Genomic DNA, 24,327 nt, shown 5'->3' on the forward strand with positions numbered 1-24,327 from the left:
CATGCTCAGAGTACACGTCCTGGTAATCCGTCTGGCCCTGCGGCCTTGTGAATGTTGACCTGTTTAAAGGTCTTACTCACATCGGCTATGGAGAGCGTGATCACACAGTCGTCTGGAACAGCTGATGCTCTCATGCATGCTTCAGTGTTGCTTGCCTCGAAGCGAGCATAGAAGTGATTTAGCTCGTCTGGTAGGCTTGTGTCACTGGGCAGCTCGCGGCTGTGCTTCTCTTTGTAGTCTGTAATAGGTTGCAAGCCCTGCCACATCCGACGAGCGTCGGTGTAGTACGATTCAATCTTAGTCCTGTATTGACGCTTTGCCTGTTTGATGGTTCGTCGGAGGGCATAGGGGGATTTCTTATAAGTGTCCGGGTTAGAGTCCTGCTCCTTAAAAGAGGCAGCTCTACCCTTTAGCTCAGTGCGGATGTTGCCTGTAATCCATGGCTTCTGGTTGGGGTATGTACGTACGGTCACTGTGGGGATGACGTCATCGATGCACTTATTCAATGCCATTGGAAAATTCCCGGAACATATTCAAGTCTGTGTTAGCAAAACAGTCCTGTAGCTTAGCTTCTGCGTCATCTGACCACTTCTTTATTGACCGAGTCACTGGTGCTTCCTGCTTTAGTTTTTGCTTGTAAGCAGGAATCAGGAGGATAGAGTTATGGTCAGATTTGCCAAATGGAGGGCGAGGGAGAGCTTTGTATGCGTCTCTGTGTGTGGAGTAAAGGTGGTCTAGAGTTTTTTTCCCTCTGGTTGCACATTTAACATGCTGGTAGAAATTAGGTAGAACGGATTTAAGTTTCACAGAGCCAAGACGAAGATTGGTGACATGGAGTTATTTCCATTTCTAAAAGTTCAATAAAGAACTCCCCCCAAAATGTACTGTGTACTTTGTTTTCTATAAAATGTGTTGGGGTACATGCAGGAAAACATAATTTCCACTACTATAATGTTTTAACCTGGATTGGTACACAAAACTGGACACATGTATTACTCAGATTGGTCTGCCATTTCTATACCAGCTTACTCAGTTTAATTTCTTCACATAGAAATAGAATTGTGTATCCCAATCAAACCACAATCTAGTCTAAAACAACATAGTTCTAATCATCAAGAGATGATCACTCATCTACAATACATTTTATGATTACAATCATCCTAACATAAGAAGCCTTTCTTGAAAAGGAAAAAATACTTACTTTGTTGACCACCAAAGACAAAAATACATTGCAGTGTTCACAGCATTCTCCCGAAAAAAAAACACTGACGTGTTAAAAGTCAAACCATTTACATGACAATACTGCAGTTTGTCCATGGATTATAAAGAGAGCACATCCCGATCCGTGCTGAGTGCCAGTGAGACCAAAGTTGACCTTCACAATGGGAAAGGTAAGGCTGTTTTTTATGCTATGCATATGTGGTGCCCCTGCATTCCTCCATAGATTATTCAATATTATTATAATGAATGAATGATTATTCAAAATCAATAAAAGGGGATGAGATTAATGAAAGGTAATGTGTGCCTCTTATCAGGAATTTTTGTCTGTACAATAATTCTAAATAATTCTAAATCTTGGGGCTCACTGCTGGGGAAGATATCTGGTGTTACACTAAAAAAAACACCTAAACTGATCTGTTTTTAGATAATTTTCTATGAAGACAGGAACTTCCAGGGTCACTCTTATGAGTGCGGTGGAGAATGCTCTGACCTCCATGCCCACTTCAGCCGCTGCAACTCCATCAGGGTGGAGAGCGGCAACTGGATGGTGTACGAGAGGCCCAGCTACATGGGCTATCAGTACTTCCTGAAGGAAGGGCGAGTTCTCCGACTACCAGCGTTGGATGGGCTTCAATGACTGTGTCAGGTCCTGCCGTATGATCCCCCAGGTAAGCGACAGATTAAGGAAGAGGTTAAAGAGATACCGTTAACTCTGAAGTATTGGAGGGACTCTAAAGTATTACAGGGCCTTTTGGGCCTTTGTAGTTTGATCCCATGAAATCAACTGCTGGACTCTGAGCAGCGGAGGCTGGTGGAGGGAGAAATGGGGAGGACAGGCTCATTATCCTCCCCATTTCTCCCTCCACCAGCCTCCACTGACTCTGTTGGACGTATTCTACTGCTAAATAGTACGAATGTTTTCTGAGCTAGGCTAGACATGATTGTCATCCCAATAACGTTCCTCTCTGTCTCCACAGCATCAAGGATCTCACCGTATGAGAATCTTCGAGCGCTCTGAGTTCAGAGGACAGATGATGGAATTGACGGACGACTGCCCCAACCTCTACGAGCGCTTCCATTACAACGATATCTACTCCTGCAACCTGATGGAGGGCTCCTGGCTCTTCTATGAGCACCCCAACTACAGGGGGCGCCAGTACCTGCTGACCCCTGGAGAGTACAGGAGATACAATGAGTGGGGAAGCATGAGCGCCAGGGTGGGCTCCATCAGACGTATTACTATGTAAGAAGCTGAATGTACGACTGTTGAATGAATGACCGTGGGAAATCATGTTGAAATAAATCCATCCACACTAGCCGCCTTTTTTTCTCCTGCCTTTTGTATTTTAAACCCCCAGAGACATAATGAATATGCAAATGTATCTGTTAGGTTGGTTGAACTTTAAAAAAGTTTTTACCATGAATTAACACCCATATTACCATGGTTTAAACGGAGTGAAACTGTGGAGTGAAACAACACCAATCGACCTAGAATAGATTGCTACCCTAAATACCTCACATCAAATGCTTGTATTTATTGGTTGCCATCTTTTGTGTACGAGAGCACCATTCACACGAATACAGGCTGTTTGCGACAATCTGAGAATTATATGACGTGAAGACCCTACATATTTTGCTTTGCACTCACATTTGTGTAATGTGTTACAGATGTAGGATCTTAATTTGATCACCCTGTTTCAGGAGAACTTTCCTGCAACGCAGAAAATTTCAAACTTGTAGTGTAGTTAAGGTTTCAAAAAGGCTTCTGAAGTTTGTCATTTCCACTTTGAAATTACGAAAAATTTATCAACTCCTACAAAAATGTTAATTAATTATAATCCACATGATAATTCACATTTCCTGTTGCTGCAGGATTATTTTCCTGCTGTACCAAACTGGCTCAAGTTAAGATCCTACATCTGTACTCAGCAGAATTTGCTAATATTTTCATTCTTGATACAATAGGGAAACGTCTGGGCAACTCATAGTCAGCACTATTGATTGAAGAACTTGAGTTACAGAAAGGGAATTGATTATGTTGCAACATTGCAACATGAAAATATGCATCTGATAATGTTTACATTGTATTTATGAACCGTCTTCCATGTTGTAATGGCTGGAATGAAATCAATGGAATGGTCCCAAACACATGGAAACAATGTGTTTAACTCCGTTCCATTGATTCCATTCCAGCCATTATAATGAGCCTGTCCTCCTATAGCTCCTCCTACCAGCCTCCTCTACCATGCATATGTGTAGATTTATTGTTATACAATGCCATTAAAGAGCATGATACTGTAATACTCAATATTGAATACAAATCACTCTGTGTTCTGTGGATGAATCTAGATGCCCCTGTTCACCGTTTGACAGAAAGAGACACATAATGTTTGGTTGAACATGCAGATTTATTGAGAACTTTTAGTTGTTGGACTCAGTGATTCTTCTGAGGGATCCGATCCTGGGGCTCAGGCCACCCCAGTCGCTGGGTCTGCGGTACTCACCAGGCTTCAGGTAGTACTGTCTGCCCTTATAGTTGGGCTGGTCGTACATGAGCCAATGGCCGTCCATCACGTTGCAGGAGTTGATGTCGGACATGCGGAAGCGGTCCTGGACATTGGGACAGTCGTCGTTCAGCTCCTGCATCTGGCCACTCATGTCGGGGCGATCGTACAACCTCATCCTGTAGGAGCCGCGGTGCTACAGGACAAGGACATTTAGATGAAAGGGGTTTTTAGATTAAAATGATGGTCAATCATTAACGAGACAATATAGCAAAAGGAAGTAGGGCCCAAAACTGAGCCTTGAGGAACACCTTTACCAAGTTCAAGAAGTTTTAATTGATGCTCTTCTATAAAAACACATTGCAATGTGAGCGTAGCCCTGTGTTTGAGACATCTACACTGGGTTTACCATGGGGATCATGCGGCAGGACCTGATACAGTCATTGATGCCAATCATGCGCTGGTTGTCATTGTATTCTCCCCTCCTCAGGAAGTACTGGTGGCCAGTGTAGTTGGGCCTCTCGTAGACCATGAACATGCCACTCTCCACCTTGATGGAGTTGCAGCGGTTGAAGTAGGAGTGCAGGTCGGCACAGTCGCTCATGCACTCATGGTGCCGACCCTGGAAGTTCCTGTCCTCATAGAAGATGATCTGCAAAGGGGAGTGTAGACATTTTAAAGCATAATTTGGTCATTGTTTAAAAAAAAAAGTTTTTTTATCATACATCTACTGATATATTTTTTTCCATTTCGTAATCATTATATGGTGGATAAAAGTAAATGTTTGGTGTTTTTTCCCCGTTATACTATAAAACTGCCTTATAGTAATATGAATGCAAGTGGATGTCTGGCTTACCTTTCCCATTGTCATGGTTGTGTGTGGGGCAGATAGACACTCAATGGTCACTCTCTCTGTGCCTCTGTCCTTTTATAAAAAGCAGCTGTGTGATTGCGCAGCATAAAGTATTGTCATTCAAATAATGATCTGGAGTTAGCACACAAATCTGTTTATATATAGCCATGCCTTACTGTGTGATGAGTTATTGTTGTTGGCCAGTTTTCACATGTTCATCACTATTGACAGAAAACACTACTGTATACTGGAGACCCGGGGCATGGCTGGGCTTAGCATCAGCAAAACAAATCAATGAGACATTTAGCATATCATTGTCATTCACCAACACGGTCCGTTTCAATTGTGTCCTTTTATGCACAATTATGCATATGTATCAGCATATAAAATGCCCTTCTTGGATTGAATCCGTGAGACTTTCAAGTGAGCCACAGAATATGTTTCTTATTTCTAGATGTAGGGATGCACTCTGAAAACGCTGATGTTACCGTAATTATGTAATGAACGGTTGTTTGGCCCCGTTGTTATTTTCTATACTTAAAGATCTGTGTTCTGTGGGCAAACAAAATCTCTGGCCATATGAATATGCATATATGTAATCATATATCATGTTTACATACATAATGGCCAACAATATTGCCATGATGTCATTAGTAAGAAAAAAAAGAAGTAAAAAACTGTGGTAATTCACTTTGAGAGGAAATACTTAATTTTCAAACTGATCCGGAATTTAAAATAAAAGTCAATGTTATACCGCATGTCAGTGAACGCTTACGTGATGAGTAACCTTGTCGGAGACCTGAAGACTTGCGTTAGCTCCACAAACTAAAGCCTAGGCTTTAGCTCAGTGGGCAAACACATTCTTGTGGTGCGCAGGGGACCCAGATATGAATGCCAGTCAGTCACAGAGGCAGCATCATGTCAGTATTATGTAATTGAGAAAGTTAACAATAGCACTACCTAAGCATCTAGGAAAAACCATCAGGGACATTAGGATTACTGATACCAATTTATTGTGTGAAAAAAGGCGTACAGGAGACACTTGATCAGGATTGGTTTGTCATTGAAGGTCCTTTTCTTAATAGGTCCTTTTCATTAGAAGTCCATGAGATGCTTGATGGAACCGATCCTGGGGCTCATGCCTCCCCAGTCGCTGTATCTACGATCCTGGCCGGTCCTCAGGTAGTACTGCTGCCCCTTTAGTTGGGTTGGTCGTACATAATTCAGTGGCCATCCATCACGTTGCAGGAGTTGAAGTCGGACATGCAGAAGCCGGTCCATGCAGTTGGGGCAGTCGTCATCCAGCTCCGTCATCTGGCCGGCCATGTCATGGTGTTCGTACATTCTGAAGCTGACACGGTGCTGTGAGGAATGACAGAGTCACGTCACTCAACCCAATTTCTACATGTCATCAACATAGCCAGAATAAATGCAGCTTGTTGAGTGATGATCAACACATTATTTAACTAGATGTAGATTAGAACCTACAATTGTCAGATAGGTAATTTACACAAATAGTGAACTATAATGGCCCAGGACAAGAACCCTGTGATACTCCAGTACCGTTTTATAGAATTACCAATACATAGCACAAGATTACCGGTGTACAGGCCTACTCATGTTCTGGTATCAAACTCCATACCATGGGGATCATGCGGCAGGACCTGACACAGTCGTTCATGCCCATCATACGCTGGTAGTCGGAGTACTCTCCCCTCCTCAGGAAGTACTGGTGGCCCATGTAGTTGGGACGATCGTAGATCATGAAGCAGCCGCTCTCCACTCTGATGTACTGGCAGCGGTTGAAGTAGGAGTGCAGGTCAGCACAGTCGCCCATGCATAACCGTGGGAAGTAGGGGTGCTGAGGGTTCTGCAGCACACCCTGAAAAATCGGAATAAAAAATACAAAATACATATACAGTACCTAGACACACCCACTCATTCAAGTTTTTATTTTTTATTTTTCCATTTTCTATTTGTCATTTTTCAAATAGCCACCCTTTGCCTTGATGACAGCTTTGCACACTCTTGGCATTCTCTCAACCAGCTTCACCTGGAATGCTTTTCCAACAGTCTTGAAGGAGTTCCCACATATGCTGAGCACTTATTGGCTGCTTTTCCTTCACTCTGCGGTCCAACTCATCCCAAACCATCTCAATTGGGTTGAGGTCGAGTGATTGTGGAGGCCAGGTCATCTGATGCAGCACTCCATCACTCTCCTACTTGGTCAAATAGCCCTTACACAGCCTGGAGGTGTGTTGGGTCATTGTCCTGTTGAAAAACAAATGATAGTCCCACTAAGCGCAAACCAGATGGGATGGCGTATCACTGCATAATGCTGTGGTAGCCATGCTGGTTAAGTGTGCCTTGAATTCTAAATAAATCACAGACAATATCACCAGCAAAGCACCATCACACCTCCTCCTCCATGCTTCACGGTGGGAACCACACATCTGTTCACCTACTCTGCGTCTTACAAAGACACATCATTTGGAACCAGAAATCTCAAATTTGGACTCATCAGACTAAACAACAAATTTCCACCGGTCTAATGTCCATTGCTCGTGTTTCTTGGCTCAAGCAATTCTCTTCTTCTTATTGGTGTCCTTTTGTAGTGGGTTCTTTGAAGCAATTCGACCACAAAGGCCTGATTCACACAGTCTCCTCTGAACAGTTGATGTTGAGATGTGTCTGTTACTTGAACTCCGTGGAGCATTTATTTGTGCTGCAATTTCTGAGGCTGGAAACTCTAATGAACTTATCCTCTGCAGCAGAGGTAACTCTGGGTCTTCCTTTCCTGTGGTGGTCCTCATGAGAGCCAGTTTCATCATAACGCTTGATGGTTTTGCGACTGCATTTGAAGAAACTTTCAAAGTTCTTGGAATTGTCCGTATTGACTGACCTTCATGTCTTAAAGTAATGATGGACTGTCGTTTCTCTTTGCTTATTTGAGCTGTTCTTGCCATAATATGGACTTGGTCTTTTACCAAATACGGCTATCTTCTGTATACCCACCCTACCTTGTCACAACACAACTGATTGGCTCAAACGCATTAAGAAGGAAATAGATTCCACAAATTAACTTTTAACAAGGCACACCTGTTAATTGAAATGCATTCCAGGTGATTACCTCATGAAGCTGGTTGAGAGAATGCCAAGATTGTGCAAAGCTGTCATCAAGGCAAAGGGTGGCTATTTGAAGAATCTCAAATATAAAATATATTTTGATTTGTTTAACACTTTTTTGGTTACTACATGATTCCATATGTGTTATTTCATAGTTTTGATGTCTTCACTATTATTCTACAATGTAGAAAATAGTAAAAATAAAGAAAAACCCTTTCTCAACAAAACAAAAATAATGTTCGGTACTAGAATTGTTGTTACGTGTCTGACGTGATTGAGAGGATCAAGTCTGTATCAGTGCAGCCCCGCCGCCAAGGGCAACGAGCCTGGTCCACTTCCTCATTCTTTGCTATACCTCTCATGCTGCACAGACGTTAGGGAGTTTTTCCTAGCCACCGTGCTTTTACATCTGCACTATCTCCACCCGGCACAGCCAGAAGAGGACTGGCCACCCCTCAGAGCCTGGTTCCTCTCTTGGTTTCTTCCTAGGTTCCTGCCTTTCTATGGATTTTTTCCCTAGCCATCGTGCTTTTACATCTGCATTGCTTGCTCTTTGGGGGTTTTAGGCTGGGTTTCTGTATAGCACTTTGTGACATCTGCTGATGTAAAAAGGGCTTTATAAATACATTTGATTGATTGATTGATTGTTAACACTTGAATAATGCAACATGGAAATGTAGACATTTTGAAACGTTTTTGTTGTTGCGGTATCGTTTTGGTATTTCGATTATCGCAATACTAAACTTGGTATCAGTATCGAAAGTCAAAATTCTGGTATCGCGACAAAACTACATTAATGACATAATCAAGTATTATACTTTTTATGTTACTTTAGTAGTAGGCCTTTTGTACACTGTCTGGTTGAATTCAGATTATTGATATTTGATGTGATCTATTTTTGTACTCTGCAAACAGATATTGTTACAGGTTTTGCTTATACAATATTTTTCTACTCAGAAATGCATATACTGTACACTGAACAAAAATATAAACGCAACATGTAAAGTGTTTCATGAGCTGAACTGAAAAATCCCATTAGTGTTCCGTGTAGCTCAGTTGGTAGAGCATGGCGCTTGCAATGCCAGGGTTGTGGGTTCGTTTCCCACAGGGGGCCAGTATGAAAATGTATGCACTCACTAACTGTAAGTCGCTCTGGATAAGAGCGTCTGCTAAATGACTAAAATTATATGCACAAAAAGCTTATTTAGCTCAAATTTTGTGCACAAATTTGTTAGTGAGCATTTCTCCTTTGCCAAGATAATCCATCCACCTGACAGGTGTGGCATATCAAGAAGCTGATTAAACAGCATGATCATTACACAGATGCACCTTGTGCTGGGGACAATAAAAGGCCACTTTTGTCACACAACGCAATGCCACAGATGCGTCAAGTTTTGAGGGAGCATGCAATTGGCATGCTGACTGCAGGAATGTCAACCAGAGCTGTTGCCAGAGGATGTAATGTTAATTTCTCTACCATAAGCTGCCTCCAACTTCATTTTAGAGAATTTGGCAGTATGTCCAACTGGCCTCACAACGTGTAACCACGCCAGCCCAGGACCTCCACATCCGGCTTCTTCACCTGCGAGATCATCATCTATTTCTGTCTGTAATAATGGCCTTTGTGGGGAAAAACTCATTCTGATTGGCTGGGCCTAGGCTCCCTAGTGGGTGAGTCTATGCCCACCCATGGCTGCACCCCTGCCCAGTCATGTGAAATCCATAGATTAGGGCATATTTAATTTATTTCAATGGAATAGATTTCCTTATATGAACTGTAACTCAGTAAAATTATTGCATGTTGCGTTTATAGTTGTGTTCAGTATACATAACTGGAACATAACAGATCTAACCAGACATAGAAAATGTTAGATTTATTATAGAACAATCTTGTAAGTAACAATATGATTCATACCACAATTACAATATTTTAAATTCTGACAGCACTTTAAGCTAAGTTTGATAGCACTTTTAGGTGGTCCTTAAACATTACTAATAAAAGTGTAATTGTATTGATAAAAAGCCATGATGACAATGTAGGCCCATCTATACACCTTGAAGTAATTGTAATATATTATTATTTATATTACTGACATTAACATTTGCTTCTATATACTTTGACTGACAGGGCCTAGTAACCAATAGGATTTATGTTATATGGCATAAGGTGGAAGCTTCCACCAGCAGGTATGAAAAGAGCTTCAGGATCTCTGTTTTCTTATTTTACTCCTTTCTAGTATGGGCTTTGTTCTGGGACCTTCCTTTCTAATATGGGCTTTGTTCTGGGACCTTCCTTTCTAATATGGGCTTTGTTCTGGGACCTTCCTTTCTAGTATGGGCTTTGTACTGGGATCTTCCTTTCTAGTATGGGCTTTGTACTGGGATCTTCCTTTCTAGTATGGGCTTTGTTTTGGGACCTTCCTTTCTAGTATGGGCTTTGTTCTGGGACCTTCCTTTCTAGTATGGGCTTTGTTCTGGGACCTCCTTTCTAGTATTGGCTTTGTTCTGGGACCTTCCTTTCTAGTATGGGCTTTGTTCTGGGACCTTCCTTTCTAGTATGGGCTTTGTTCTGGGACCTTCCTTTCTAGTGTGGGCTTTGTTCTGGGACCTTCCTTTCTAGTATTGGCTTTGTTCTAGGACCTTCCTTTCTAGTATGGGCTTTGTTTTGGTACCTTCCTTTCTAGTATGGGCTTTGTTCTGGGACCTTCCTTTCTAGTATGGGCTTTGTTCTGGGACCTTCCTTTCTAGTATTGGCTTTGTTCTAGGACCTTCCTTTCTAGTATGGGCTTTGTTTTGGTAACTTCCTTTCTAGTATGGGCTTTGTTCTGGGACCTTCCTTTCTAGTATGGGCTTTGTTCTGGGACCTTCCTTTCTAGTATGGGCTTTGTTCTGGGACCTTCCTTTCTAGTATGGGCTTTGTTCTGGGACCTTGCTTTCTAGTATGGGCTTTGTTCTGGGACCTTCCTTTCTAGTATGGGCTTTGTTCTGGGACCTTCCTTTCTAGTATGGGCTTTGTTCTGGGACCTTCCTTTCTAGTATGGGCTTTGTTCTGGGACCTTCCTTTCTAGTATGGGCTTTGTTTTGGGACCTTCCTTTCTAGTATGGGCTTTGTTTTGGGACCTTCTTCTGGTTGGGAACTTTGCCAACGAGGAGGCAAGTTTCAACTGTGTGACCCTTTTTGACCCAGTGACTCTGTGTCAAAGAAGCATGAAGAGTGAGTGAGCTAGAAACTTGATCCTGAACATGGTCTGCTTAATGTCATATGATTCACCACTTTAATGTTAAATGTGCAACACAGAGAAACACCATTAAACAGCCCATTCAGGTACATTCTTAAGGTGTATTTCAAATATATATTTACATCCTCTTATGTAGGCCTATTTGCAGTATATTACATTATATTTATGCCTACTTGCAGGATACTGTATAACATTTGCCTCTTGCTCAATGTATTGAGATTTGTCCTCCATTTAAGTTAAAGGCACAAACATAGACCCCAAATATCATAAAGGTCACCAATTAAATCAATCAGTTAATCAGAAACAGTGAAATGGAAATATCAACAGCAAGTTTAATTTAAACAATAGTTTTATTGACTGGTCAGAGTGGAGAAGATGTTGGGCCTAAAAGTCGGTGATCCTACGGAAGGAGCCAGTGGTGGCGCAGGTGGCGCCCCAGTCACTGAACTTCCTGTACTCGCCGGGCCTCATAAAGTACTGGCGCCCCCTGTAGTTGGGGTGCTCGTAGAGGGTCCAGTAGCCATCCATGACGTTGGCGGAGTAGATGTCACGGCTGCGGAAGCGGTCCTGGACAGAGTCACAGTCCTCACCGAACTCCATCATCTGTCCCTGGAAGTCTGGCCTCTCGTAGATTCTCATGCGGTAGGGACTGCCGCTGGCCTGCTCGGACAGAGAGGTACAGGAGAGTTAACACTGTCAAAACACAGGTCACTTGGGGGGCATGGGGAATCACAGGTAACCAGTACATCTGACATTTTTCAGTGGGCCTTAGGTTAACACATGTAAGTAAAAATGCTAAAGTAGCCAAACACCACATTTGGTGTCAGAAGTGGGATATCGCAATTGGGGGAGGTCGCAGTGTGTTAACATAGGCCAGGGTCGTTACAGTCACAAAAGGTAGTTTAGAACATTTCCAGAATGTCTCAGAAATGTCTCTTGAAGGAACCCAAGATGAATCCAGAATGATCTGGATCAGATATTCTTCTGATTAGGTATGGTTCTGGTTAGTGGGAGGCTTTAGTCTGTGGCTAGCCAACATGAAATTGCCTTATGTTATATTAACATGACATACTGTACATGCTAGATCATTATGTCATATGAAACCTCCTAATACAAAGGGACCATGGGATTAACATTTTATGGGCATCCATCCATCCATCCATCCATCCATCCATCCATCCATCCATCCATCCATCCATCCACTCTCCTCCTCTAGGTGAGTCGTAGAGTCATTTTGCTTTATTTGACATGCACCTTCAGACCTTTACGTGGTCTGGTTTTCTCCCAACCATTCACATACTCATGTGTTGTGCTTGTAAAACTATGGGCGGGATTCCCGGACACAGATGAAGCCTAGTCGTAGACAAAAATCAATGGAAAATCTCCACTGAAAGTGGTTGTTAGTCCAGGACTAGGCTTCATCTGTGTTAAGGCAACCAGCCATAAAACCACCAGTTGAGTGAACAAGTACACACTGATAAATCCCCACAATGCATTACTACAATACAGATTGAGGCATGAACAAATAAGACATTAAAACCCATCTCAAAAGAGAGCCCCCTTTTCTCACCTCCCGGCTACTCACATAAGAGAAGGTACGGCAGGAGCGAACAGTGTCGTTGTAGCCCATCCAGCGCTGATACTCTGGGTACTCTCCCCTGGTCAGTACATACTGGTAGCCTGCATAGTTGGGCCTCTCGTACAGCACCCAGCAGCCGCTATCTACCTTGACAGAGTTGCAGCGGCTGAAATGGGGGTGCACATCGGGGCAGTCCGTGTCGCACTCATAGGAGCGACCCTGGAAGTTTTTATCCTCGTAGAAAGTGATCTACACAGCCAGGGCCGAAGTTAGGAGGGAAATGTTAACATCAGTTAAGCATTCCCTTTTTTCTGTCATTTTACTGCATTTCAAATAAAAATACACTTCCTAATATTTGATATAAACACATTTTCTATGATTTCTATAAATGGCAAAATATACCGCCTTCTCTGGACCAACAATTATGTACAAGTAAGTTTGTCTCCTGTTTGTAGGTCTCCTGTTAAAGGCTCATACACTGTTAGCATTCTACAGCTTGTCTACCAGTAAAACAGTGATCAATGATCATTGTCATTACCAAACACTATGAAACTTACCTCTGGATTATTTTTCTTGGCAGCACTATGGAATTACTGTGTTGAACAATCAACCAGTTTCTTTCCAAATCAGCATTAAAATCCATAAAACAACCAGAGACCACGACCCAGAGCGCTGTATAAAGCCAAATAGTTAGAGAAAAACTGGTCTGCCTTACCTTACTCATGTCTGCACAGTTGTTAGAGCACTCTTCCTCAATGTAATATCCAGGACAGAGGGACACGCGCCTCTTTTATAAACCTCAATCAAAGGTTGCCGGATCAGAGGTTTTGTTATTTTAATGAACAGGGATTTGGTGCCATTGCGATGCTGCCAAGTTCTTGATCCTGTCCATACAGATAAAAACCCCTGATTCATCAATGCAAATGTCCTAGCCCTGCACATTATTCACCCACGTGCCATTGGCCACTGCCCTTTTGATACTGTACGTCTACCAAAATACATGTTATTATCCAGTAATCCACAATAAAGGGACATATGTTTACCGTTTGGAATGCATCATCACAACACTATGGTATAGGACCATCACAACACTACGGTATAGGACCATCACAACACTACGGTATAGGACCATCACAACGGTATAGGACCATCACAACACTATGGTATAGGACCATCACAACGCTACGGTATAGGACCATCACAACGGTATAGGACCATCACAACACTATGGTATAGGACCATCCTGACAACGCTACGGTATAGGACCATCACAACACTACGGTATAGGACCATCACAACACTACAGTATAGGACCATCACAACACTATGGTATAGGACCATCACAACACTACGGTATAGGACCATCACAACGGTATAGGACCATCACAACACTATGGTATAGGACCATCACAACGCTACGGTATAGGACCATCACAACGGTATAGGACCATCACAACGGTATAGGACCATCACAACACTATGGTATAGGACCATCACAACACTACAGTATAGGACCATCACAACACTATGGTATAGGACCATCACAACACTATGGTATAGGACCATCACAACACTATGGTATAGGACCATCACAACACTATGGTATAGGACCATCACAACACTACTGTATAGGACCATCACAACACTATGGTATAGGACCATCACAACGGTATAGGACCATCACAACACTATGGTATAGGACCATCAAAACGGTATAGGACCATCACAACACTATGGTATAGGACCATCACAACATTACAGTATAGGACCATCACAACACTATGGTATAGGACCATCACAACACTATGGTATGGGACCATCACAACACTACGGTATAGGACCATCACAACACTATGGTATAGGACCATCACAACACTATGGTATAGGACCATCACAACGGTATAGGACCATCACAACACTATGGTATAGGACCATCACAACGGTATAGGACCATCACAACACTATGGTATAGGACCATCACAACATTACAGTATAGGACCATCACAACACTATGGTATAGGACCATCACAACACTATGGTATAGGACCATCACAACACTATGGTATAGGACCATCACAACGCTACGGTATAGGACCATCACAACACTACAGTATAGGACCATCACAACACTACAGTATAGGACCATCACAGCACTATGGTATAGGACCATCACAACGGTATAGGACCATCACAACACTATGGTATAGGACCATCACAACACTACGGTATAGGACCATCACAACACTACGGTATAGGACCATCACAACACTACGGTATAGGACCATCACAACACTATGGTATAGGACCATCACAACACTATGGTATAGGACCATCACAACGGTATAGGACCATCACAACACTATGGTATAGGACCATCACAACGGTATAGGACCATCACAACACTATGGTATAGGACCATCACAACACTACAGTATAGGACCATCACAACACTATGGTATAGGACCATCACAACACTACAGTATAGGACCATCACAACACTACGGTATAGGACCATCACAACACTACGGTATAGGACCATCACTACGGTATAGGACCATCACAACACTACAGTATAGGACCATCACAACACTACAGTATAGGACCATCACAACACTATGGTATAGGACCATCACAACGCTACGGTATAGGACCATCACAACACTATGGTATAGGACCATCACAACACTATGGTATAGGACCATCACAACGCTACGGTATAGGACCATCACAACGCTACGGTATAGGACCATCACAACACTACGGTATTGGACCATCACAACGGTATAGGACCATCACAACACTATGGTATAGGACCATCACAACACTATGGTATAGGACCATCACAACACTATGGTATAGGACCATCACTACGGTATAGGACCATCACAACACTATGGTATAGGACCATCACAACACTATGGTATAGGACCATCACAACACTACGGTATAGGACCATCACAACACTATGGTATAGGACCATCACAACACTCCAGTATAGGACCATCACAACGCTACGGTATAGGACCATCACAACACTATGGTATAGGACCATCACAACGCTACGGTATAGGACCATCACAACACTATGGTATAGGACCATCACAACACTATGGTATAGGACCATCACAACACTATGGTATAGGACCATCACAACACTATGGTATAGGACCATCACTACGGTATAGGACCATCACAACACTATGGTATAGGACCATCACAACGCTACGGTATAGGACCATCACAACACTACGGTATAGGACCATCACAACACTATGGTATAGGACCATCACAACACTATGGTATAGGACCATCACAACACTATGGTATAGGACCATCACAACACTATGGTATAGGACCATCACAACACTATGGTATAGGACCATCACTACGGTATAGGACCATCACAACACTACGGTATAGGACCATCACAATACTACGGTATAGGACCATCACAACACTATGGTATAGGACCATCACAACACTATGGTATAGGACCATCACAACGCTACGGTATAGGACCATCACAACACTATGGTATAGGACCATCACAACACTACGGTATAGGACCATCACAACACTACGGTATAGGACCATCACAACACTATGGTATAGGACCATCACAACACTACGGTACAGGACCATCACAACACTACGGTACAGGACCATCACAACACTACGGTATAGGACCATCACAACACTACGGTATAGGACCATCACAACACTATGGTATAGGACCATCACAACACTACGGTACAGGACCATCACAACACTATGGTATAGGACCATCACAACACTATGGTATAGGACCATCACAACGCAACGGTATAGGACCATCACAACACTATGGTATAGGACCATCACAACACTACGGTACTTGACCATCACAACGCAACGGTATAGGACCATCACAACACTATGGTATAGGACCATCACAACACTATGGTATAGGACCATCACAACACTACGGTACTTGACCATCACAACGCAACGGTATAGGACCATCACAACACTATGGTATAGGACCATCACAACACTACGGTACAGGACCATCACAACACTATGGTATAGGACCATCACAACACTATGGTATAGGACCATCACAACACTACGGTATAGGACCATCACAACACTACGGTATAGGACCATCACAACACTACTATATTCAAACAGGACTATGTAACATGGAACATTATCATTGAAAGTAAGCTAATGGAGCATCAGTTAATATTCACAAACAGGGTATCCTGTATCCTACAGTAGGCTACTGCAGCCACAAAAAGGCTTATAAGGGTTACGGTATTATTGGGTCTGATGGGGGGACAATATATTATGGGGAATAGGAGTATATGTTATGGAACAACATATAATGGGTAGACAGTATGGGGAACATATAATGCTAATAATATAGCCTCTACTGCATCAGATACTGTCACAGGACTGGTGGTCAGCACTGTGGTCTGTGAATTTAAAAGGACTCGATCCACAGGGGTGGGAGAACTGGGTGTATTCATTACACGGATTTATGAATTAGTCGGATTCCGTTGCAAAACGTTTGGTCTGTGGCAAAACGTTTAGCAATGGAAATCGTTCACTCAAACGGAAAACGTTTTGCAACGAAAACGAGAGTTTCGTTTGGAGAAATTCAGGTAGGTCCCTCCCCGTTTCGTTCGCTCTGTTTGTTTCCTAGAGTAAACGGTAAACCATATACACACACACTATACATTGACAATACCACACACATTCACATACACTACATAAGCCCGCGCGCACACACACACACAGGCTAACACACACTCGCAGAACGACACAACCAACATACACACATCATATGCTGCTGCAGCTCTGTTCTTTATTTTAGTCTCATTATTATCTATCCTGATGCCTAGTCACTTTACCCTGCCTTCATGTACATACCTCGTACCTCTGCATATTGATCTGGTATTGGTACTTCCTGTATATACTGTAGCTCCATTCTTGTGTATTTTATTTTATTCCTCTTGTACTATTTTATTTTTTAACTCGGTATCGTTGGGAAGGGCGCTTAAGCAAGCATTCCATGGTAAAGTCTACACCAGTTGTATTCGGCGCATGTGACAAATACAATTTGATTTGATATTTGATTTAAACGGTTTCTTTTCCAAAACGTTTTGCAACGGAATCCAATTAATGAATACACCCCTGAAGTTCAATCAAATCCGCACTTGCCTTTTTACTGTACGAAGATAGGCTACTTGCACCGCGAGCCAACACTTCCTCCAGCTTTGGCAACATCCGGATTCCAGTCGAGATGGTCATGGCGGAGGGTGCAGCTGTTATGAGGAGGAATCGACCAGGGACTAAAGAAAAGGTACCCGATTTTAGCAACATGGTTTAATTTGATATAGTGTGGCGGTATGCTCAATGCTCTTGTCTTGCATTTTACTTGGGCACATTTGTACCTTTCCTTGACGCCCCGTTTGTCAGCTGTTGGCTTAGTTAACTAGCTAACTTAGCGAGCTACATACAGCCAGCTGGCTAGCCAGTCAAAGTCAGAAGCTATGAGACATGGGTTGGTAATAGCTATCAAACGGTGCCTGTTTGTATTGTCAATTGTCTGAAGTTATCTGAAAATCGAATCTACAGTTAGCTAACTATCTAGTAGCTAGCTACCTAGCCCTTAATCATGACTATCAGTGCTATTACATTACACATAAGTCACTGGACGAAGGCGTCTTCTGTAGGTGGGTGTTTTGTTAAGAGCCGCGACACTCGGTCTGAACATTAACACGCATCGTTTGCAGTACGATTTTGGAAACGTAAGGACCTTATCTTTCATATCGGCGAGAAATACTGTTTAAAAAAAAGAAGGTTAAATTGATTCACACCTTTAAAAGGTTAGGATACCCACATGGCCATATTTCCATGTTACAGCGCTTGTTAAGGTCTCTACCTGTGCTAATTAGCTATCTCGGCGTCTCTGAACACCTGTGTGTAAACTGAAGACAGGCCACAAACATGTTATCACAAAAAATACTGTCCATTGCAACTGTTAAAACCGGTTGAAGCAGTGGTGGCTGGTGGGAGGAGCTATATGAGGATGGGCTCATTGTAATGGCTGGAATGGAACGGTATCAAACATATGGAAACCACATTTGACTCTGTTCCATGAATTCCATTCCAGCCATTACAATGAGCCCATCCTCATATAGCTCCCTCCCACCAGCCGCCACTGGTGTACAGTAAGCATGTATTTTGCATTTGTGAAATTATTTTGATGTGACATGAAAGTAGAGGGATTTATGTTTCACGTTTCTAGAACCGTACCGCAATTGAGAATGGATTCACTTTTAGATGGAGTATTTGGTTTTTGCTTCCAGAGCCAATTCGCCCTTTAAACAGAACATGTAAGGTCCTTGGACTATAAGGAATAAAGTTAGGCTTCTTTAGTCCAATATTGGGCAAGTAGCTACCTAGTCATTTACCAGACAGAGAGAAGCTAGCTAGTTAGGTCTTTTTGTCAGCAGAATCAGTGCAGTTAGTTTGCCCTGCTGAGTTTCTTGTGTATGCCCACAGGACTTCTACAACTGGCCCGATGAGTCATTCGAGGAGATGGACAGCACACTGGCTGTGCAGCAGGTGAGAGTCAGATGTCTCCATTTTAATGTTTGAAATATCTTACTGTTTGAGTCATTTAAATGAGGAGACACCGTGGTTCATTGGATAAGTCCAATCAGGCATTCGACTAGCTAGTGTTGATCTGTATGGGCAGCTCTCTGTAAGATTACCCAGTATGGATTGAGCAGTTGCATATAGCTAATATATCAGAAAAAAAATGTATGGCTATTCTGCCATTTGAGTTGCTGAGGTAGAATGGCTTAGTCGGGTTTTGTATTTAATACAGTACTGTTTCTATCTAAAGTCTATGTTTGTGGTTCTTCTCAGTACATCCAACAGAACATCCGTACAGACTGCTCCAACATGGACAAGATCCTGGAGCCCCCAGAGGGCCAGGACGAAGGTGTCTGGAAGTACGAACACCTCAGGTAGTAGCAGACGTTTACCACTTAGAAGAAAGTCATGTAGCCATCCAAAATGTGTACTGGTGGTGAAAACAAATCCTTCTTTTAACATTTAGTCCTGTCTCTTGTTCTCCGTTTAGGCAGTTCTGTTTGGAGCTGAATGGACTTGCTGTGAAACTACAGGTATGACCTTACAATTGACCACATAGCTCTTCAGGAAGATCATGTTCAACATCCATTCTTCTCACACTGTGTTTGTTGGAGTGGTAACTTCTGTGAAGTCTGTTACTAACATGTACTCTGTCTTCCCACAGGGAGAATGCCACCCAGACACATGCACCCAGATGACGGCAACAGAGCAGTGGATCTTCCTCTGTGCTGCACACAAGACTCCCAAAGAGGTAATGTCCACTCTGCCCACAGCATTTGTAGAGGTGGATCCCTCATCCAGTTCTTAATCCCTTTCCCTGGTATAAGAATATAATAATAATATTTTACACTTTTATCCAAAGCGACTTAGTCATGTTTTTCGTTTTCAAGTAAGCATTTTGTTGGACTGTGTATACCATGTGTATCCTGTACATATGACAAATAGACAAACTTGTAACTTGGGTGGCCCCAGTGGGAATCCAACCCACGACCCTTGGCGTTGCAAGCACCATGCTCTACCCACTGAGCCACACAGGACTACGAGATAGTCACATTCACCATGCCAGAACTAATAACAACATTATACTCATTATTGTATCATGGCTGGTACTCAAGCCTGTTGTTCTGTTTGCAGTGTCCAGCCATCGACTACACCAGACACACCCTGGACGGAGCCGCCTGCCTCCTCAACAGTAACAAGTACTTCCCTAGCAGGTAACAACTGTTTACTATGTTCCTATGTCTCCTGTGACATTTCACTTTCTCATTAACCCCCAGCACCCTTCGGCACAGAAATCAGAAGAATTTGTTATCGGACACCGTTTCATCCAAATGTTCATTCGCATCAGACTGATTTATGCACCTACCTACATTTGCTGTAAGCGTTGTAATAAAGTTGCAGTCTATAGACTGTAATCTGATTTGGTCTCTGTTCTATGGTAGAGTGAGCATCAAAGAATCCTCAGTAGGGAAACTGGGTTCAGTTTGTCGGCGGATCTACAGGATCTTCTCCCATGCTTACTTCCACCATCGTCAGATCTTTGACAAGTATGAGGTAAGCAGTGAGATTCCATTTTCTAGGACTGTCTTTATTCCTGTGAATAGTGTATTGTAATTACACATGTACTTAAAGCACTAACCCTAACTCTAGCCCTAAGGCTGGAATTCAATCTGATCCCGCGCTGTCCAATGTTCCAGCGGTTGCGGAGATCGCATTCACGGTTAATGCTGCGTATGTCGGCTCAATGGGAAATTACCTTTACATGTTAAGCGTGCTACAATGCGTGATCAGATTGAATCCCATCCTAACTGTTACCCCAACAGGTTTCACATAGATTCAGCTGTGATTGTGATGATACTTGACTCTGGTGTATTGATTACATTTCACATTTACATTTTAGTCATTAAGCAGACGCTCTTATCCAGAGCGACTTACAGTTAGTGAGTGCATACATTTTTTTTTTTTCATACTGGTCCCCCGTGGGAAACGAACGCACAACCCTGGCGTTGCAAACGCCATGCTCTACCAACTGAGCTACATGGGACTGTAGCTACCAGGGATAACGTTTCTAAACCCAATGCTAGTTAAACTGTAAAGGTTGTTTAGGATTTTCTAAAAACTCAAGCGAATGCTCTTGCCCTCTCCAGAACGAGACATTCCTGTGCCATCGGTTCACGCGCTCGTGATGAAGTACAACCTGATGTCCAAGGACAACCTGATTGTACCCATCATGGAGGATGAGACTAACCCTAATGAAGCAGAGGGCGAGAGCGACGCCTGAGGACTGGGATTTGAAGAGGATCTGCTACACCCTGCCAAACTATTTTCTCTCTCACACACACACACACCCACAACCACACAATACTCCCAAAAGCACACTAAAATCACCAGTTTTTAAGTAGAACATGTTTTATATTGTATTAACATCCTAATTTAGCTTGTATGTAAGACAGTGTTGTGGTTAAATGACTAACCAAAATACACTGTGGCCAGTTAATTGGGTGCACCCATCTAGTACAGGGTCGGACCCCGCTTTGCCTCCAGAACAGCCTGAATTCTTCGGGGCATGGATTCTACAAGGTGTCGGAAACGTTCCACATGGATGTTGGTCCATGCTGAGGCGATGGAATCACGCAGTAGCTGCAGATTGGACGGTGGTACATTCATGCTGCGAACAGCATGGTCCATCTCATCCCAAAGATGCTCTGTCTATTGGGTTTGGTCAGCAACATTTACATTTTAGTCATTTAGCAGACGCTCTTATCCAGAGCGACTTACAGTTAGTGAGTGCATACAATGTTCAGATACGCTGTGGCGTTCGATCGTTGCTAAATTGGTATCAAGGGACCTAACGTGTGCCAGGAAAATGTTCCCCACACCAGTACACCACCGCCACCAGCCTGTACCGTTGACAACAGGCAGGTTGGGTCAATGCACTCGTGCTGCTTATGCCAAATCCTGACTCTGCCGATCAGCATGAACCGAGAACCGGGATTCGTCAGACCAGGCAAGGTTTTTCCACTCCTCAATTGTCCAGTGTTGGTGATCGCGTTCCCGCTAGTGCTTCTGCTTGGTTTTAGTGGAACCCAGTGTGGTGGCCTGCTGCAATAGCCCATCCGTAACAAGGGTCGATGTGTTGTGCGTTCCGAGATGCTGTTCTGCACGCCACTGTTGTACTGCGCCGTTATTTGCCTGTTTGTGTCACGCCTGTTAGCTTGCACGATTCTTGCCATTCTCCTTCGACCTCTCATCAACGAGCAGTTTTCACCCACAGTACTGCCGCTGACTGGATGTTTTTTGTTTGTGGCACCATTCGCGGTAAACTCTAGACACTGTTGTGCATAGAAAAGCCCAGGAGGCCGGCCGTTTCTGGAGATTTTGGATCCGGAGCGACTTGCACCGACTCATACCACGCTCAGTCACTTTTACACATTCTAGCATTCAATCAAACAGTTACTGAATGCCTCGATGCCTGTCTGCCTGCTTTATATCGCAAGCCACGGCCACGTGACTCACTGTCTGTAGGAGCTAATCATTTTCGTGAACAGGGTGGTGTACCAATAAACTGGCCAGTGTGTGTGACACCCTTGGCTAGTTACCTTATCATGTGCTTTCTGTTTGGTCCTTCGACGGCGTTTACACAGGCAACCAAATTCTTATCTTTTGCCCAATTATGGGCTAAATAATATCTCTGGTTGGTCAAAAGACCAATTGGTGGCAAAAGTTCATAATTGGGCTGTCTGTGTAAACGCAGCCTTTGTTGTGTTCTAGGTGTCAGGAACTCTGGTCTAATGTAGAGCTACAACTTACATTTGACAAGTTAATATAACAGGTATTTAATAAACAGCCTACATTATACAGGTTGATATAACAGGTATTTCATAGTCCAATATGTGACTATACTATAAATAGAACAACGTCAGTCTTCCATCCTAGATTAAGGAAGTGGAAGGACATGATTAATTGAAGACTATAACAAAAACGGGTTGTAGGGTGAAGTTGCCCCTAGTTGCTTTTACCCCATTAATGGTTGAGGTTAGGATTAGGGGAGGGGGAAGCTGATCCTAGATCGGCACCTAGGGGAAACTTGAACCTGGAGGCCAAAAACGGCAACATTGCCTGCAGGATAGCCTGTTTACTAGGCCAGAGTCCCTGCATCTTCAACATTACATAAGGACTGCTTTCCTAATAACTTATTGTTTCTATAGAATGGGACTAGGGGTGTTTTATGTTCAAGCCATTTAGGGCAACAGACTATTTTCACAGTATTTATTTAAAAGAAAGGAATTTGAAGTTTTCATTATTTGTGAAAATTACTTAATGACAGCTACTCAGAACTGCCTTAGGTTCTCAAAGCACAAGTATGTCTCATTCCCTTTCTATATTCTTGTCTCATGAATAACTATTACTCAGGCAACACAAAAACTATGTGTTGACTGTGTTGTCATTTTGTCCCTAGTGGATATCCATTCACATTTTCTTATTAAAATAGCAGATATATTTACAATGAAGTGCCATGTGTATACCTATTGTACTTTTGTGACCTGTAGTCTTCACATTTTCACAGTAGTGCAATGTTTTCGAACAGGCTTCCATTTCATTAGGTAGGGTTTATTAATAAAGGGTTGTTTCCCTGGGCTCAATGACACACGGACGTATCCTTCTCAAGGGTTCAAACTTTATTCTTATGAACAAGACAACCCCACTTCTGAACATAAATTCTTAAACATTTCCCCCCAATATTCGGAAGAACAAGGCACGATGTAATGTGCAGAAGAACGTCAACGTAAACATCTAAATATAAGCTAGTGTTCAGAACTATACACAACACATTCAACTGACAACATGCACTGATGTTAAAACAAAATCGTAATCAAAATCTTAATCATAAAAATGCCATACAAAAAGGGTAGGCGAAGGGGACATGTCTTAACTCCAAAACAATGTGTCATTTTTTTTTTAGCTCTGTACTTTGGATCAAAGCAGTTAATCTGCTTCTCAAATTGAGCAATGGGATTACAGAAGGTAGAGAAGACATGGGGAGTGCAATATCCCCAAACTGAACTCATCTAACATGTAACATTGTAATAAAATAGCAAAACATATATGTATGTTTTTAAAAGGCAAGACACATTGAATTGACAATGTGGTGCTATT

The 24,327-nt window shown here is 42.7% G+C and overlaps 4 protein-coding genes and 1 pseudogene across 5 annotated transcripts; 2 read left to right on the forward strand and 3 right to left on the reverse strand.

The window, feature by feature from the left end:
• The first annotated feature begins 1,338 nt into the window (after positions 1-1,338).
• On the forward strand, positions 1,339-2,537 carry LOC123484008 (gamma-crystallin-3-like). Its single transcript, XM_045214020.1, is given in 4 exon segments — positions 1,339-1,391; positions 1,646-1,810; positions 1,812-1,889; positions 2,199-2,537. Coding segments are annotated over 4 exon segments (522 nt in total). The 5' UTR covers positions 1,339-1,382; the 3' UTR covers positions 2,469-2,537.
• Positions 2,538-3,592: 1,055 nt separating this feature from the next.
• Positions 3,593-4,611, reverse strand: LOC121583424 (gamma-crystallin M2-like). Its single transcript, XM_041899594.2, has 3 exons — positions 4,582-4,611; positions 4,135-4,377; positions 3,593-3,921 (listed from the first exon to the last, which is right to left on the reverse strand). Exons 1-3 carry the CDS (start codon positions 4,594-4,596, stop codon positions 3,643-3,645), a joined length of 537 nt encoding a protein of 178 aa, XP_041755528.1. The 5' UTR covers positions 4,597-4,611; the 3' UTR covers positions 3,593-3,642.
• Positions 4,612-5,673: 1,062 nt separating this feature from the next.
• Positions 5,674-6,415, reverse strand: LOC123481078 (annotated as a pseudogene).
• Positions 6,416-10,983: 4,568 nt separating this feature from the next.
• On the reverse strand, positions 10,984-13,402 carry LOC123484010 (gamma-crystallin M2-like). 2 transcript variants are annotated; one of them, XM_045214022.1, is made up of 3 exons: positions 13,238-13,402; positions 12,529-12,771; positions 10,984-11,603 (listed from the first exon to the last, which is right to left on the reverse strand). In XM_045214022.1, exons 1-3 carry the CDS (start codon positions 13,244-13,246, stop codon positions 11,328-11,330), a joined length of 528 nt encoding a protein of 175 aa, XP_045069957.1. In that variant the 5' UTR covers positions 13,247-13,402; the 3' UTR covers positions 10,984-11,327. The 2 variants fall into 2 exon arrangements, with proteins under 2 accessions (XP_045069957.1, XP_045069956.1); XM_045214021.1 differs by having other exon boundaries at positions 12,514-12,771.
• A 4,360-nt stretch (positions 13,403-17,762) lies between these two features.
• Positions 17,763-21,356, forward strand: LOC123484006 (MOB-like protein phocein). The gene is made up of 8 exons (XM_045214019.1): positions 17,763-17,869; positions 19,075-19,137; positions 19,444-19,544; positions 19,661-19,703; positions 19,835-19,921; positions 20,305-20,384; positions 20,613-20,724; positions 21,318-21,356. The coding sequence occupies exons 1-8, from the start codon at positions 17,810-17,812 to the stop codon at positions 21,354-21,356; spliced, it is 585 nt and encodes a 194-aa protein (XP_045069954.1). The 5' UTR covers positions 17,763-17,809.
• The last annotated feature ends 2,971 nt before the right edge of the window (positions 21,357-24,327 follow it).

The sequence above is a fragment of the Coregonus clupeaformis genome, unplaced genomic scaffold, assembly GCF_020615455.1.
Source record: "Coregonus clupeaformis isolate EN_2021a unplaced genomic scaffold, ASM2061545v1 scaf0183, whole genome shotgun sequence".
In the NCBI taxonomy this organism is placed as follows: domain Eukaryota; kingdom Metazoa; phylum Chordata; class Actinopteri; order Salmoniformes; family Salmonidae; genus Coregonus; species Coregonus clupeaformis.

What these genes read in the sequence shown, in the direction of transcription:
- LOC123484006 (XM_045214019.1), top strand. Translation starts at nt 17,810, where the DNA reads ATGGTCATGGCGGAGGGTGCAGCTGTTATGAGGAGGAATCGACCAGGG. An exon ending in GACCAGGGACTAAAGAAAAG is followed by an intron (nt 17,870 to 19,074) that starts GTACCCGATTTT and finishes GTATGCCCACAG; the next exon opens with GACTTCTACAACTGGCCCGA. An exon ending in GCACACTGGCTGTGCAGCAG is followed by an intron (nt 19,138 to 19,443) that starts GTGAGAGTCAGA and finishes GGTTCTTCTCAG; the next exon opens with TACATCCAACAGAACATCCG.
- LOC123484010 (XM_045214021.1), bottom strand. An exon ending in CTTATGTGAGTAGCCGGGAG is followed by an intron (nt 11,604 to 12,513) that starts GTGAGAAAAGGG and finishes CTGTCCGAGCAG; the next exon opens with GCCAGCGGCAGTCCCTACCG.
- LOC121583424 (XM_041899594.2), bottom strand. An exon ending in CCTGCCGCATGATCCCCATG is followed by an intron (nt 3,922 to 4,134) that starts GTAAACCCAGTG and finishes CTTGTCCTGTAG; the next exon opens with CACCGCGGCTCCTACAGGAT.